The sequence below is a fragment of the Parus major genome, chromosome 13 (genome assembly GCF_001522545.3).
Source record: "Parus major isolate Abel chromosome 13, Parus_major1.1, whole genome shotgun sequence".
Lineage (NCBI taxonomy): Eukaryota > Metazoa > Chordata > Aves > Passeriformes > Paridae > Parus > Parus major.
Window position 1 is genome coordinate 5,158,973 of NC_031782.1, and position 17,675 is coordinate 5,176,647.

Sequence of the window (17,675 nt, forward strand, 5' to 3'; positions counted from 1 at the left end):
CGCGTGGGGCGGCGCGGAGGGAGCCGGGGCGATGGCGGCGGAGACGGGTCCGGGGATGGGGGTGCGGGCGCTGCCCGCCTCCCCCAACTGGTACAGCAGCCGCTGCAGCGACGCCAGCAGCGACGGCCGCCTCTTCGGCTTCGCGGCGAGACACCGCGTCTGCCTGCTGGATGTGGCCGCCGCCGCGCCCGCGTTTTACGGTACCGTCACAAGAGCTTCCCCGCGCTGCGAGGGGGGACGCGAGGCCTCCCCGCCACCGGGAGCCCAGGGAGGGCACGTGGGAGGCGGGGGTTTTGGGATGCCGGAGGTTTCGGAAGGCTCCCCGTGAGGATTTCTCGCTGTCGCGGCAGGGGAGCTGATCGGGCACACGGACAGGATCTCGGGGTTCGCCTTTTGCCACTGCCCCGGGCAGGGCAGCCTCTGCGCCAGCAGCTCCGACGATGGAAGCGTCAGAATCTGGGACAGCGGGACTCTGTCGCCGGTGCTGGAGTACAGCCTGCACCAGGTGGGAGCCGGCCACACGGGCACGGGGCACCGGGACGCGCGGGCTGCCCCGCGGTGATTTAGGGCTCGCACACAAAGCACGCTCAGGATGCTTTTCCCAAAAATGAATTTCAAAGCCGGTGGAATTAAACTCGTTGGACGCTCCCGGCCGGCTCTTTATTCGTAGCCTGCGGCGCTGTTCCGTGCTGTAATTAGCTGGTGCTCGCCAGCAAAGCCGCAGTGGAGCAGAGTGCTCGTGGTTTGGACTCACTGCCGCTTAATCCAGCTCGCCTAAAATGATCTCAGCAAGTTGCTGTGGCCCACAGGACAGACTAAATGTATATTTGGAGAGTTACTGTGGCTTAGGAGTCCCTATCAGCAACTACATCCATCCTCTAAAGCCTGGAAGCACTGAGACCCTCAGGGACAAACCAGACTGATGCTGGGCAGTGCTCACAGATTATTTCCTGCCTGATATTCTCTGTTAGATTGCAATAAAATAGCTTTAAACGGTTCCAATGGTGTTCTTCCTGCAGAACGCGATCTCGGCGCTGCACTGGTCACCTCTTGTGAAAGATCTGATTGTGTCTGGAGATGAGAAAGGTGTCATTGTTTGTTACTGGCACAACAGAAGTGACAGCCAGCAGTTCTTCCCAGAGCCCCGAACTGTTTTCTGCCTCACCTGTTCTCCTCATCATGAAAATCTGGTGGCCATTGGGTAAATGCTCACTAATTAATATTCCTTATGTTTTGTTTGTCACTCTTCTTCTGCAAGAATTTAATTGTGAGGTTTTGCTACACAGTTGAAAGTTAAATTTTAAGAGGTCTTGGTGGCTGTTCTTTTAGTTTTTGGAGTAAAACAAATTAGAAATAACATTTAGATTTGGTAAACCTGCAAAGGCAAAGAAATCTGTAAAAGTGTAATGGTCCAGGCTGGCTTCTCTGTAATAGGGTGATAGTGACCCTGGAAAGAGCCTGTAAATCACCTTGGATATTATTCCACAAGCATCCAATAATCTTTTCATTAATTTAAAACTCTGCTTTCAGCTACAAGGATGGCATGGTGGTGATAATTGATATCAGCAGGAAGAGAGAAGTCGTGCACCGGCTGAGAGGCCATGAGGATGAAATCCATTGTCTGGCCTGGTGCCCTGTGCCTGGGGAAGAAAGGTTAGCTGCTTGGCAGGATGAGCTCCAGGGTATGTAGACATGATTAACAGTTTGTGGAGTAATTTTTAGTTCATGTAAATGTCCTTCTAGAGGACTGAACTTTTTACAGAAGGTTAGTAACTAGCTAAGCAACTGATAAGTTCAATAAAGTATGTTCTGATACAAATCAATATAATTTTCAGCTTTTTTATGAAGCTTTGAATTTTAAAGCATAATAACATGACTTCTATGGTATTCAACAGCTCCTTCAGAGGAAGGCAAGGTTCCAAATGGGGAGCTGATACAGGACACAGCCACAAAGAAAGGTTGTTACCTGGCCTCTGGAAGCAAGGATCAAACCATACGAATATGGAGCTGTACCAGAGGCAGGAGTAAGTAAGAGATAAACAGTCACAAGGTGTGGAATAGCTCTTGAACTGCAGCCTTTGGGTGCTAAAAGCATGGGGAATGTCATTAAAGCTGCAGATTGACAGGACTCCTCTATCTGTTTGAGAATTTCCATGTGTGAGGTCCAGTGATGCCTCCTGGTTCTGCAGGTGTGATGACTCTGAGGCTGCCACCCACCAAGAGAAGAGGTGGAGCCGTGGATCCGGCGGTCAAGGAGCGCATCTGGCTGACTGTGCACTGGCCTGCTGCCCGGCCCACAGAGATTGTGTCCAGTGGCTTTGGGTAAGTGGGGCACTCAGCAGCAGCTGCAGATTCATTTGTTCCTACTGGAGGAAGTGCTGAGGAGAAAACACACCCCCTTCTCCCTTCCTTTCCAGTGTAACAGGAGAAAACGGGCCAAGAGTTAGAGTTCAGGTGTTGAGAAAATTACTGTTTGTCCTATAATTTGTCTTTAAGCAACTGGATGTTGACTGCTAATAGCACTAATTGTGGGTTTGCCCATCTACTGGGAAAAATGGTCAGTTTTCTGGTGGTGTTTGTATGTGTAGCTTTGTGCAGGCATTGGATGTCTGAAGAACTCTGTTACTCGTGACTTGCAGCTTATTTGTGATATGGTCTGTATAGAGCCTCTGTTCTTCTGAATTGAAAAATTTAAATACATTCCAATTTTGCAGAGGAGAACTGCTCCTTTGGAATTTGACCCAGCCTGGGAAACGCAAGTGGACTCTTCTGGGATCTTCAGAAGGACAAAACCACTCCCGAATTGTGTTCAATCTCAGTTCTGTGAAGCACCAAGACAGAGAACTCCTTTTTTCCATTTCAATGGACAGAGATGTAAGAACTGTTTAAAAATTAGCATAGGAATGCCTCTACAATGCAGTTTGACTGAGTGGCCACAGTTTTTCTCTTGCAGTGGGTTTATTTTAGCATTTTATAACATCACTTCCTAACATTTGTTCTGAGCACAGGTTGTGTATGTTTCTGTTATTTATGAGCTAAACCTCTTACCATGGTGGAGTGAATGCTTATGACATTCTGGACTTGAGTGAAATTAAATTTAATTTAATGAAAGGTGTTTTCCACATCTTTTCCACTAACAGTTTTAAAAGGCCTGGTTTACCTTCTTAAAATCATTTAATTGTACAAACTAATGCATCTGTTTTTTAATTGAGTTTTCTTTTCAATCCTTGGCCTTTTATAGGTGGCAGAGTGTTTCATGCTTTGAAATTGGAAGAGAAATTTAGTTAAATATATTCATTGTGTCCATTCCAGTCTTGCAGCTACTGCAGCCCTGTCTGTGACATGGAATCCTCTGGGTTCAGATCACATCTTGTCAAGCCTTGAATTTGACCCTTTGATTCTTCATTTCACTTCTACTTCGTTTTTTTCTTGTCTTATCTCTCACTCTGTATTTAACCATTCCTTGTTCCTTAAATATTCTTCAGGTGAAATGCTGGGATCTGTCAACTCTGGATTGCAGCTGGACCATGCCCTCCCTTGGAGGATTTGTTTACAGCCTTGCCTTCTCCCCTGTGGACACTGGCTGCCTCGCCATCGGGGTTGGGGACAGCATGATCCGAGTGTGGAATACTCTGTCCATGAACAACATTTATGATGTTAAAACCTTCTGGCAAAGTATAAAGTCCAAGGTTACAGCAGTAAGTGTGCTTTGGATTCCTTTTTTCTCTCCCCCATCTCTTTTCACTCCGTTTTTTTCAAGTATGTTTTTCTCTCTCTTTCACTCTGAAGGTTTGTCCCAACTAAAATGAAATAAAGCCAAGTTGTTCATTTTATACTCAATTATTTCTGTATACAATACAATTTAGAATCTGGAAGCAAGTTTTTATACCTATTTACAATCCTAGAAGCTTGCATGTACATTTAGTGGAAATAAGCTGAAGTCCAGCTGGCTGTTATGTTACTTCTTCACTTTTATCCTTCTTCATGATTCATCCTTGCTTCGTCCATGGCTGCCCTTGCTCTCCAGGGAACTTCGACAGATACAGAAAACTGATACAACCAACACAGTTGTGTTCAGTTGGGGTTTAACCACAGATTGGTCAAAAGCTACTGCCTGGTAAAATAGCTGGCAGCTATTTTTTTTGTAATGTAGCTATCAAATAGCATTTTAATGATTTTAGTCCCTTGCATCTTATCCCATCATAACTGGAAGGGGAAAAGCCTTTGACACTCAGAGCAGAGTGATCAAATCAAGTGGCTGTGGTTGGAAGGGTGGGTATCAGGTCCTTGCTCATCAGTTGCAGCATTTTCCTTTTATTTTTTAGCAATAAAGTGTTCTTTACTTAGGTCATTTTTGTCACTTTATATTTCTCTTGCAGTTATCCTGGCATCCAACCAAGGAAGGCTCCTTGGCTTTTGGAACAGATGATGGAAAAGTTGGCATATTTGACACCTTGTCCAGCAGGTATAAAAGTAGCTTTCAAATTCATTAGCGTCAGATCCTGCTGGTGTGTTACCACTCAGGGGTTGTGTGGTCTTTTCTGAGGGATACCTTTGCTGTTAGATGAGTGATATTAAATTAAAATTAGTCAAACAGTTGGATTTTCAGCACATTTTTTCATTTCTGTTATGTCTGTGAGCTTCTAAGGTGAACTTGCTTTAAGGTAAACTTAAAATTGCATAACCAGAGATCGCCTGTGGGAAGACATGAGTTCAGGAAGACTTTACCCAGAAAGACATTCTCAGGGAAGGAGGAGCAGCAAGGAGGGGAAGGTCACCAGGACAATTATGTTACAGTTGTAGTAGTGTCCTACAGCAGATGGCAAAGAAAGCTTGGTTGAGCCATGGCTTTAGGATGTTGCTTTGATTTTATCTTCTTTTAATTTCCATTTGCTAAAATCTGACTGCCCCTGCTTCCTTATCTTCCTGCCCAGTGCTAAGAATAAGCCACCTCAGATCTCCAGCACTTACCACAAGAAGACAGTGTACACGTTAGCCTGGGGTCCTGCAACTCCTCCTCTGATTGCTGGTGAGTCTTCCAACACCTTGTGACAAAGTAGAATGTCCATGCAGAGCACACAGATTCCATGAAGCTGCTGTTCCCTCCCTTCTTAGGAGAAGGAGAGCCCCATTTGCTTGGTGCCAATCCTTTGGAGCAGCTAAGAATGTGCTCTGCTTGAGGAGCTGTTAACAGATTTGCAAGGGTCCAAGCTCTTGTAGTTTGTGAATTCTGGTTCAGGAAATAGGTTTGAGTAGAGCCCCACACCTCTGGACTTGCTTCAGGGTGTTACAGACCAGGAACTTCACAGGGTTCCAGAGCTTCTGCCATTTGAACTTAATCCTTCTTACACAACTTGGATTTTTTTCTTTTAAGGACTAAAATTTAAAGGGAATTTTACTGTTTGCAGTGATTGTGCTATGAGAAATCTGTTGGTAGAAATGAAAGCTCCTTTTATAGGGTTGTGCTGTGAGAATTTCCTGCTGCTGGACCACAGGCAGTTGAAGGATATGTATTGCTTTTTGAAATAATGCTTTGAGTTATAGTGGGAGAGATTAGTTCTGTGAAGACTGATGAAGAACAGAATGTAATTAGCTCTTTTTCTCTGTTGGATAGGAGAAGAAAGTGAACAGCCCTCTGTAACTTTATATAGTTGTGCTGGAGAAGGAATTGTTTTCCAACACAATCCCTGGAAGCTTAATGGAGAAGCAAATGACATCAACAAAGTCATCAGAGACACCAATTCAATCAAAGTGAGTATGAATATGAGGGAGTTTTATGAATTCATAGTAACCACACCAGAGTTTCCATAGTCTTATAATTGTAAGTTTCTGATTTTGCCTTTTTGATGTATCTGTAAGAAAAAACTTGAACTCCTCATTCTCCAAAGATGAACTTCAGTGACACTAACTGACTCAGACTATTTAAAGAGTTTATATGTTTGTGTCTGAAGAGGGTGGTTGGTATTTTTTTTCTCCTAGTGTCAACATGGCAACGTCTTTTTCTGGCATCAGTTGCTTAATTTTCTACACTGTGATTTACCTGGGAAGGGTAAAGGGGGGATAGGGTTTAGGTTTAAAACTGTGTGTGGCTGTCTAAAATAAAAAATTTCCAGTTTCAAAGCATTTGAAACTAAGCCTGAATCATATCCTGGCTTAGAGCACATGGTGAGCATGCATGAGTTATTTACCTCAATTCCTCTAGTTCCCTTGCTTCAACCATCAACTTTTTTTTTAAAAAAATTCATTAAAAACAATCATGATTTTGCAGGAGGCTGTTTCCATTTATACTGAAGCCAGTGCAGAGTGGTTGGTGATCACTGAGTGATCTCAAGTGTGATCGGTCATTTCTTAATTGAAAGTATAAAATAAGTGAAGTGGGTTGGATCTTTAGTTCTTTAAAGTCAGCTGGAGTCAGACCAAAGGTACTGGTTTGTATCAGCTGGGTTTTGGCTTCTTCCTTGAGTTAAGACTTTCTGGGGATTAAGAGAATAATGTCAGAGGCATTGAAATGGTCCTATTAATGTCTAATGTAATGTATCTAAGTTGTAAATTTTAATTAAATTCAGCTTTTGTCTGAATTCAAAGGAATAGGGATAATTAAAAGTAAACTTTGGTTTCTTTTGAAGTGTGAAAGAATTTGCTTGCATTGTCTGGTGCTTTCCAAGGAGTCTTAAGGATATGAAACATCCAGACAAAAACTTCCAAATATTTCTCAGACCTAAAGAACAATAAAAAACAATCATTGGTTCTTGCATCATTTATTTCAGTCTTAATTGCTCAGGTTTATGTCACTGTTGCAAAAGCAATGGACGCTTTTATAACTTCTAATTTTGCAGACCAATTGCAGCTCTGTCCAGTTGCCAGCCTTGCTCTGTTGAATGTATGTGAGAGAGATTTAAGAGTTTTTGGCAATAATTGTCTTTTTTCTGCAGCACAAGCTGCCTGCACGTACAGAGATCAGCTGGAAACCAGATGGCAAACTCCTGGCTCTTGGCAATGAGGATGGGTATGTCCCACTTGTGGGTTAAGGTGATGTCTGTGCTGATCTTGTCTGCAGTCACTGGTGAAGCAAAAGTACTTTTTGTTGCCCTGGTTTGTCTCCATTCTTTCACTGCTGATGTATTTGAATCATGATAATACAGCATTCCCTGCTGTTATTTCTTGTAGCTGCTCTTGGCATGGAGGATCCTCATTATCACATAAAATTCTGTTTCAAGGATCCACTCGTGGTTGAAATGTACTTTTGCTGATCAGTGAAACCAGGCTTTGAGTTGAATCCAAAAAAAGCACAAATGCAGTTGCTCTAATTCATGTCTTTTAATTCTGCTCACGCCAGATAACAAAGAAGTTTCCACTTACACCAACTACTGAAATTCTTACACTGTTGTTCTTACATTTCAGCTCAATTGAAATATTTCAGGCACCAAACTTGAAGCTGCTCTGCACCATCCAGCAGCATCACAAGCTGATCAATGCCATTCGTTGGCACCATGATCATGGCAGCCAGCCAGAGCTGAGTTACTTGATAGCTTCAGGCTCCATCAATGCCACCATTTATGTGCATAATCTGAAGAATGTTGTAGGTAACAATTTGCAGATTATATTCCAAATCTTGGCATCTTTTTTTTTTTGTTGTTGTTTATTTCTGTTTCATCCTTCTGGCCATACTCAATAATTTTTCTTTTTTCTTTCAGAGAACTCTTCAGAAAATCCTTTGATGATAACAGAGCCTTTTCGAACTCTGGCTGGGCACACAGCTAAAATCACAAGTCTTTCTTGGAGCCCCCACCACGAAGGAAGATTGGTGTCTGCCTGCTATGATGGCACTGCACAGGTATTGTCCCAAGCACCTCAGAATTGTATTTCAAATCATCCATTCCACAGCTGATCAAAGAACAAAACTTGTTTTTGTGAGATAAATTATTGAAGTACCGTGAGTTAAATTACTGAGGTACTGCAAGTTTACCTTTGGTAACCATCTGCTGGTTCTGGATACCTGATATGCAGATTAGGTTGTGATTTGTGAATTGATTTGTAAGTCCAGTCATTAAGGTTTTCATATTAGCACCTTTGGATCCTTAGAAAAGAAAGATGTTGTGCAGCTTTATTGATGCAAACAAAGGAAGGCCTGCATTTTCTCCATTTGCATGTTGGTGTTTGAAATACCCCTGCAAAATCCCAAAAGAGAAGTTCCTACCTGTGCAATTCACAAGAAAATACAGGGTATTAGGTGAAGAAGTGACTTTCTGAGTAATTTGATTTGTTTCTTGTTGCCAAGGTGTGGGATGTGATGAAGGAAGAGCCACTCTGCAACTACCGAGGGCACCAGGGCCGCCTGCTGAGTGTCCAGTGGTCACCAGTGGATTCAGATTGTGTTTATACAGGAGCAGATGATTTTTCTGTTCACAAATGGCACATCTCCAAGCAGGAGCACACATGGCCTCCTCAGGGTGAGTGTATTCAAACAGAAGATCTTTCCTGAAGGGGATGTTGGAGCTGAGAAATGGAGGCTTGCAATGTTGAAATGAGGCAAGTTTTTGTGCTGTATTCCAAATCTGTCTCTTCCTCTTCAGGAATAAACTGTGTCTAGGTTTTAATGCTTATTTGGAAATTAAGTGTTGATCCTGAGACAGGGGCAGTAAATACACTAAAATTTACACCTTTTACAGGCAAAAAGAGTATAGAATTAGAGAAGAAAAGAAGTATACAGCCAAAAGTCAAAGCCAAGAAGAAGAAAAAGCCTGTAGGCAAGAGTCCAGGCAAGCAGGATGCAAATGATGCCATGAATGGAGATGACAGCATGAAGGAAATGCTGCTGGAGGAAAATGGAGTGTCAGACCACGAAGAAGAAAAAGAAGTTCAGGAGGCAGAGTTGGCTGATAAAGTCTCTGTGACTGGTAATAATCAAATCATCTTAGTTCAGTGTTTCCCAGACTGCTCAGCCCTCAGCATCACCAAGTTTAATTTTCATGCAGATTTTCTCATTGTATGGTTTTGTTGAAATTGTCCACTTGAAGTGAAAAGGCTCTGGAATGCCTTTTATAATTTCCTAAACTAGTTTGGGACTAATTGTCTTTAGATAACAAGATTCTGGCCTCATGAAGAGAGTTACTGTGTTTGGCTTGAAACAATGTAATTTTTGATCAGCACTGATAAATCTTTATGATACTGCTGGGTCTTCATTGGTGTCTCTTGACATCTCATTTAGCCTTCTGACAGTTCTCTGTTTTCTTGATATTTCCTTTCCCTAAAAAGCTGTTAAGTTCTATGGCAAAGTAAAGCTTGGTTTCTGTCTGTTTCAAAATTACCATAACAGAATGTGAATAGGTGAATTATTCTGTGTGCATTCCCATTCATTGCTTTTCCTTTTTTTAAATCACTTGACTCCACAGTGTCCAGGGATACATCTTCATCTGTATGTGATTATTCTTCGTTCAGCTTGCCAAAACCTTTTGTGACCCAGAAAGCTGCTCCTGTGAAAAAGGATCCACCTAAAGATAAACCAAGTTAGTATATGTTTCAGGGCTTTTTAACAGTCCTGGGCCAAGGCACAGTTCCTCATGCTGGGCTTGTTTGGGTACAGATTCCCTTCCTAATGTGACACCAAATTAGTGCTAGAGAAAGAAAAGTCTGCTTTTGAAATAAATCGAGGAGTTCTGCTGTAACTGCAGCAGCAGTGACTAAAATTTGTCTGATTTTTCAGCTCTTGATGCCTCTCTGAAGAAGAGGAAGCCTCGTTCTATTCTGCCCTTCAGCACATTAATGGATCACAGAACAAAAGAGGAATTATATCAGGACTGCTTGAGGCTGGCTGCATGTCTGAAAACTAAAGGTATCAGTATAAAATTTAAAATACTTAGAGGGTAGGTGTTCCCAAGTACTCAAAATCAAGTCTCCAGGGACTTCAACCACAGGACATTATTTTTTCAAATCCTCACCTTTATCAAGGAGTGTGACTTGGTGTGATATCAAACTTAGATCTGAGTGTTGACCAACAAATTATTACATCTTCTGTACAGGAAAGAAAGTAGAAGACAGAAATATTTGCCAACAGTTGAGTGGTACAGTGACTTGGCACATTCCAATTCACAGTTTTGTGTTAAATACTAAATATTCATTCTTCTCTGGTTTAGATAATAATGAAGATGTGTCCCCTGACCTCAAGGATTGCATCCACTTGGGGCTGTTCACAGACAGGGATTCTCTGCACAAAATGATTGATATGGAAGGTAAGTGGCATAAAGAATATGTCCACTTTAACTGTTCTATTCAAGCAGAAAACAAATTGGGAAAAACACTTGAGTTTTCTTTACTGTGGATTACAGTGTAGGATTAAGGATGCAGCTCTGTGTGAGAAGAATATACATCTTTTTCCCTGTGATAGTTTTACATCTTTCAGATGCAAACCTGCCTTATCTTAAGCTTGAATGATTTCCCTTTTGCCAAGCTATTTTACTGTGACAAATGATGCTGTTGTACTCATGCTGAAGTGTGTTTGCTCCCAACAGGAAAGCACCACTTGGAGAATGGGCACGCAGAGCTCTTCCAGCAGCTCATGCTGTGGAAAGGAGACATGAAGGGTGTCCTCCAGGCAGCTGCTGAGAGGGGGGAGCTGACAGACCAGCTCGTAGCAATGTCACCCATGGGTAAGTTTGCTCTAGCACCACATAAACTGGTGGAATTGGCTGCCAAGGGTCCCCTCATTCTGGAGGTTCTGGACAGAAACTCAGGAATTAGTTCTTTGTGATATGATTAGCAGTCCTTACAAGTCCTAGTTTTCCCCCACTTCATTGACTTGTGTTAGGATGGTTAAGAAATAGAAACTAACCTGGGGCAGAGAAGAGGTACATAATGAGGAGACCAGTGAGGGTATCACACAGGAATTCTTCCAGTTATAAAACTGCCTCAAATGGTGTTGCCTTTTTTTTTGCAGTTGGGTACCAGGCCTGGGTTTGGACAGTGGAAGCCTTTGCCAAGCAGCTGTGTTTTCAGGAGCAATATGTGAAGGCTGCCTCCCATCTCCTGTCCATCCACAAAGTCTATGAGGCTATTGAGCTCCTGAAAGTGAACAATTATTACAGGTTGCTGTATATTTATGTTTAGAACTTTATCTTGGGGTTTTTTGGCGGGGTAGATTGAGCGTTTTGGCTCATTCTTTGCACACAGATGAACTTTTCTGTCTGGTTTCCCTTATGTGCATTAGGGAAGCAATTGTAATGGCTAAGGCCAGGCTACGTCCAGAAGATCCAGTTCTGAAGGATCTCTACACCAGCTGGGCAGCTCTGCTGGAGAAGGATGGTCATTATTCCATGGCTGCCAAATGGTGAGTGTTACTGGGGAGAAGGCAGAATTGGTTCCATGCCTAAAACAAAGAAGGTTCTTGGTTTTGTATCAGTTGAAATCTGATCTGGTTAACTGGTCTGGTCATTGGTTGTCTAAGGTGCATTCTGAGCCTGTCTCACTAATTTCCTCTAATGTAGGTGGGAAAAGAAGCTCCAGAGAGCAGTTCAGAGCAGAAAGCCCAAATGCCATATTACAGGAGAGACATGTCTTTCCACAGACATTACTGGAAGTTTCTGAAAACTAGTCTAGCAAGACTAAGGTTAGGCTGTCTGCAAAAAGATTTGAGATTTCCAGTCTTGCCATTGGAAGCATGCAATGCAGCAGTTCATCTTGAGTTTCTTGAAGCCTTGGCTAATACCCTGGTCATTGGGTTATCCTGCTCCAACTGGAGTGTGTTAACTTTGTGATTACCAAAATTACTAATACCCCTTGAAATATTTTAGCCAGAGTAGTGTCCTCTGCTTGATGCTGATTTCAGTTCTGGCATTGTTGTGGGTATCACACCTGGGAGAGGATTTGCCTGAAACCCAGAGAAATGCAGTAGGGACAAACAGCTGAATATAACCTTTATTTTCTGAATCTGTTTAGTTTTATTGCTCACCAAGCCATGTGTGGTATGCAGACCACCAGAGATTTAAGTCCTGACTTTAAGGCTGTGTGACTTCCCCTTTGTGGCTTTGCATCAGATTGTTCAGTAGTAAACTTTGATAAGAAATGTCTGTTAGTCTATATGTCTGTAATAAACTTTGATAAGAAAGTGTACTACTTAAAACTACAAGAGCTCTGAGAACCTGTGGAAAATCCAGGGTCATCTTCATTTGCATATTTGTGCTACTGTGTTGCAATACAATTTAAAAACTATTTTAGTACTTACCAACTTGATTTACTTTGATCTTTTTCAGTTATTTGGGAGCTTCCTCACCCTATGATGCGGTTAAAGTGTTGTCAAAAAAGGGGGATGTGACATCTCTTAAAACTGCTGCTGAGCTTGCTCTGGTATCTGGGGAGGAGGAGTTGTCAGCAACTTTGTCTTTGAGATGTGCCCAAGACCTGCTGTTATCCAGGAACTGGGTGGGAGCTCAGGAAGTCCTTCAGCAGCACAAAACTTTATTTGTGAGTCTGGTTCTTTCCTTTCCACCTTCTTCAGTTGTCTCTCTCCAGACTGACATAATTTGGCACCACTTCCCATATGTTAATTGTCCACAAATAGTCCTTTGGGCTGGTTTTGCCTCAAAACGTTTTTCCAGGAGTGTATTGGAATGACCCTATGGAATGGTCCTGGTTGGGAGGTGTGTAAACTCTGTGATTGTTATGTGAGAGGTTGTAGAGAAAAGTGGGATTCTTCTTCTAAGTGTAATATTGATCATGAGAAGAAAGAAATGAAGTACTTGCTGTTTACATTAAAGGAACAAATGAGCCAAGTGGAAGTCCAGCTGCTGGAGGCTTAAATTTGAAATCTTACTGTGCACTGAGAAGCAGGTGGCTGCCTTGGCTTGCTCTGAGGTTTCCTTCTGACTTCCCTTAGGTTCTGTCACTAAGAAGCTGCTACCAGGCATGATGCTCTTAGGTCACTCTACCTGCAAGGGATTGTTTTTCTTGTTGCAACAGCTCAGTGTTTTGTTTTTTTGGTTTTTTTTTCACCTTGTTAAAGGGACAAAGGCTTGTTTTCTGCCTGAATGAAGTGCTCTGCAGGTGCCTCAGTGAAAGGAACCCCTGTGAGCGAAAGAGCCCCGTGCCCCCCTGTTACCACAGCTGGGAGCTGAACAGAGAGGCCTCATTTTTTGACATGGTGACAGAGGTGTGGCAGAACATGCTGGGCATGGACACCACTGAACAAGCCACATGTGCACAGGAGCAGCTTCGTAGGATTGAGCATCCTCCTTCAACCAGCAACACACACCCAAAGCAGGTAAATGGATTTTGATCTGTGCAGGCACAAATCCTTACTTGGGCATAGGCAGTAAACCCAGCCACTCTGTGGTGTTGCAGCAGCCATTCCCAGAGAACTGATGTCTGCACCCTGCTGCAGGATGGGTTTTTAGTCTGGGAGAGAGATGATCAGCAGCTGGGACAGCTTTGTGTAGCCACCAGTTTGTTTCTGCAGGGTAAGAGCTGACGTAGGGTGTTAGGGGTCAGCACTGGGGCCACTGAGGTGTGCTGGCTGGGAGTGATTGACAGAGCTGAGTAGTCTCAGCACTTACTCAGGGGTTTGTGTTTGACTGTTAGGGGTGGTAGGGCTGCTTGTTGTCAAAATACTTTGCAAGGTCTGTCCATAGACTGGAGCTCCTGCTGTTCTTCTCTGTGACCACAGTCAGTCACTGCTCCCACTTCTCATCTGAGACACAGGCAAACACAGTGGCTGATTTTACAGCTCCAAGTGATGTAGAAATGCTTTGTCTCCTGCATGAAGGAGACTGTAAATTGCATTGTCACTAGAATTGCTTTTGGTCAAGTCATGTGCTAATGGGCTCTTCCACAGTTGTCATCAGCTCACTTTGCAATGAAACTATTAACTGTGCTCTCTGGTGCTTCCTGTAGGTGCTTTTCCATATCTCCCATGACCTGGCCCTTGCAGCCCTGAGCTGTCACTTGGGTGTGTGGGATGAGGCAGTGAAAAGTATTCTTGGGGCTGTGACCCGCAGTTTCGATGCTGGGAATTTCACTCTGATGCAGGAGATTTGCACTATCATCCTTCCAAAGGGTAAGTCTCGTCCCTTGTGTCTCTTGTGGCACTGACAGGGCTCTTTCCTGCCAGCACAGCTGTGTCCATTAATGTTCCTAGGCTAAATAATGTTTGGTAGCACTAAGACATAGCCATATCTGTGGAAACTTGTGGAATTTGGCTAGTGCAAAGGCCACTGGGCAATGAAAATTCCTGACTGTGGAAGGAAGCTCAGCTGCGTCACCTGGTGTGAGTGATATAGGAAATGGAGTGAATTCTCTTCAGTTAGGGAGACAGGGGACATTAGAATGTTGTGTTCATTTCATAGCAACACATACTCCAACTTGTCCCCCATTCTGTTTTAGAGTATGCAATGCATTTAGTTTGTGGCTCTTGTTTATGTGACTCTTGTGTTTTGCAGCTTGGAACCAAAGAATTTGCTGTAGCTGATAAGAACATTTTAGCCAGAACAGAGTATTGTGTTCATAAAGATGCCAAAGATGTTTTTGCTTTCATAGTTTGTGTACTGCTCTGCCAGCATCTGAGTAAATCCCTGATTTGGGTTTCCAGGGTTTCCTGGTTCATTTACCAGATCTGCTTGTTGTCTTTGGAAAGTTTGATGAACTATTTGTAATCCTTTTCTCGTTATTAGGCTGTGATGACCTGAGAGACAAACTGGACAGCACAAACTCTCAGAGCATGGACGCCTGCAGGAGTCTGGAGGGCTTTGTGGCTTACAGACTGCTCTATGACCTGTGGTGGAACCCACCCAGAGACTCCCTTGGCCTGCAGAAGGCTGTGTTGGATCCTGTGCTGTGTCCCAGTGAGCAGACAGCTCTTGAGAGCTGTATTTCAGGTGACCCATCCCCTGAGGAAACGGTTCAAAGTGCAGCTGAGATGGGTGAAAACCTCTGCAGTACAACTGAAGTCCCTAAGTGTGAGACACAGAACGACTCAAGAACTGACTCTGTTGATTTGGTAGACAGACAGTCAAAACTGAAGGGTTGCCAAGTACTCCTTTCAGAAGAGATGGCTGCCTTGCAGAACACCCAGAGGGACATAGCTGAGGTCCAGGAGACTTTAGCAGAAATGATCCGCCAGCATCAGCAGCAGAGGAACAATCTCCAGGAAAACACAAATGGAAACACCCAGGGAAGCAACTTGGAACAGAGTTCACAGACTGAATTAGACAAACCATGCTCTGACAGCAACCAGATGAATTGGTAAGATTCAGCACATGAATGAATGGATTGAAAAGTGTTGCTTTTTTTGTGTGTTTGTACAGCAGATTTTTTGGTTTTGCCTAGACTGGCTTTAATCTCCATCTCATCACCCAGGAACATTTGAATATACAGCTCAGAAATCTTGCATTTCCCCTGGGCTGAGCCACCACGTGCATAAAGTCAGTGCAGCTGAATAGTTTTGTGATGCATGAGGTGTTGTTACAGTGAATAAACAGGGCAGCTTGGAAAAGGGAGGATAATGAAAAGCCTAAGCATGAGCTAAGAGTTCTGTTTCTTTGTTGAGCGTTGTTTGGGACTTCAGCAAGAACGAGCTAGAGCATAAAACACATGGCAGTTTTCTCCTGTGCTCCTTGTCCAGGAGAAAAGTCACCTAACAAAACAGTTACTCACTACACCATCTCTTCTCTTGACAGCAACGATGAAGCAAAGCAACCGGTTACACTCCCTGAGCTCACAAAGCAGCTTCTGAAAGCGAAGCAGAAACTAGCTGAATTCCCAGACAATTTAAAGGTAAATTTTCAGAAGAGCCACTGCAGTTCTGAAAAAAGTCATTCTGTAAGGGCAGCCTCATCACAGAATCCCTTTCTGTGAAAGGATACAGAAAGGAACTGGGATGTTCCTTGTGATCCTGTGGCAGTTTTGAAAATGAACTGACACATGGCACCAGGGTGGCATTTTTCTTTCGAGTATAATTTTCCCCATGCAGTTGGAAAGCATAGCTAAAGCTCCTGTGTGGGAGAACTCAATAAGATACCCTGTATGAATCATCAAATGCATTTTAAGAGTAATCCCTTGCTACTTATGTATGAAAAAATAAGTTTATAAACAATGAAATAAAAAATTTAAGCTATAAAATGGCCTTTATAGATTAGGATCTGTAGAAAGTACACATCACAGATTTGAAAACATATAACCATGGTGATTGGGCAAGAAGGGGCAAACCTGCATAAATGTGAAGAGAAAATGCATGTGACTCCTGACTGGCTGTTCTGAGAATGGTACAAAGCAGTGTCTTTAGAGAGCTGCCTGATGATGTTGAACAACTGTAATATAAACTAGAGACATCACTTTGTGTTCCTTTTTTTGCAGGTCTTCCCATTCCCTGACGTGCTGGAGTGCTGCCTCGTGCTCCTTCACCTTGGATCCCAGTGTCCTCCTGAGCTGCAGGAAGAGGCTCTGGCTCTCCTTAGGAAACAGGGTAGTGCTGGTGTTTACAAAAAGGCTGGCAGGAGCTTCCTGACATGACGTTTGGAGACCAAGCTGTCTTCCTTGAGCTGCCTCCAGCTACTTAACACTAAGGCTGCTCTTTCTGCAAGTGAAGAATTCTTTTGATGGCTGTGGCTGTTACTGATACAAAATGTCAGGTTTATCCACATCCATTTGTGCTGATCCACTGATACTTATTTAAGGAGACTGTTAGAAAACTAAAAAGCAGTAGAGCGTGGGCTTGAACTGTTCTAACGGATTTTTGTAGTTTTTTCATTTGTTGGACACTATGCTAATGAAAGCTCTTGCTGTTTACATGCAAGAGAAAGTTTTGAGCAGCTGTGTAGTCTTTCAACAGAGGAGGAAGAGAAGCTGCCCTCAGGAAAATCAATGGTTTCTGTAAGCAAACTGACCTTTAGGCCACTATTGTTCTTAAAAGCATTGCGAGTTCATTTTCTCTCCTTTAAATAAAGTCTTCTACCACCATTAATTAGTATTTAATTTGATGTATAGAAATAAGTTCTCTAGAATGGTGCTAAAACCAATCCTGGATTTTGCAGTCTTGAATATGTAGTATTTTGACCAGTTTTACAGCTTAAAGTCTTTGTCTGTCTTGTTAGAAAAGGTAAATTCTATGAAAAGTACAAGGGTACATAAGCCTTAGTGAACACAGCACCTGTCTTTAAGTCATTTTTAGGAGCAAGGTTTTAAATGCAGCAAAAAAAGTTCATGAGGGAAAGCATGCATCATGAATTTAGAAAGTTTCAAGTACAGTAAAGATTATTAAGAATTAAAAGGAGTAGTGATGGATTTTTTAGATCAAAAGCTGTTCCAAATTCTTCCAGCCAAAATGCAAACTTAATCCTGACAGATTTCCTGCTTCAAGCCTGAGTAAAGCCTCAGAACAACTTCAAGAGCAGCAGGTGAAATCCAGGGGTTAGATTGAAACAAGATCCTGTTGTAGATGTGTTTAATCTGTGAAGTGCTGCCACCAATTTGAATTTGCAAAATTCTGTACAAAGCACCTGAAAACCAGGCGGGGGAGCCAGTGCTTAACCAAACTGCCTTCTGTACCTGCAGCAGGAACCACTGGAGTTTAGATGGAGCTGAAAACTTCACACAGAAGTTTGTCCTTTCAAGTGGCCACTCTGCAGTGCAGGAATACTGCACAGAGTGTGAGATGTGCTGAGAGAGCAGCAGGGAGAGAATACAACTCTGCC

General features: G+C 42.9%; 1 protein-coding gene across 1 annotated transcript; it reads left to right on the plus strand.

Moving 5' to 3' along the window:
• Positions 1 to 3: 3 nt before the first annotated feature.
• On the plus strand, positions 4 to 16,945 carry GEMIN5 (gem nuclear organelle associated protein 5). The gene is made up of 28 exons (XM_015641697.2): positions 4 to 200; positions 351 to 505; positions 1,020 to 1,201; positions 1,531 to 1,682; positions 1,896 to 2,024; positions 2,190 to 2,322; positions 2,715 to 2,874; positions 3,486 to 3,698; positions 4,380 to 4,465; positions 4,935 to 5,029; positions 5,615 to 5,751; positions 6,933 to 7,006; positions 7,402 to 7,583; positions 7,695 to 7,834; positions 8,279 to 8,450; positions 8,670 to 8,897; positions 9,393 to 9,506; positions 9,704 to 9,832; positions 10,134 to 10,229; positions 10,509 to 10,646; positions 10,934 to 11,081; positions 11,204 to 11,323; positions 12,246 to 12,456; positions 12,995 to 13,252; positions 13,882 to 14,044; positions 14,658 to 15,228; positions 15,663 to 15,759; positions 16,339 to 16,945. The coding sequence occupies exons 1-28, from the start codon at positions 32 to 34 to the stop codon at positions 16,492 to 16,494; spliced, it is 4,608 nt and encodes a 1,535-aa protein (XP_015497183.1). The 5' UTR covers positions 4 to 31; the 3' UTR covers positions 16,495 to 16,945.
• Positions 16,946 to 17,675: the final 730 nt, after the last annotated feature.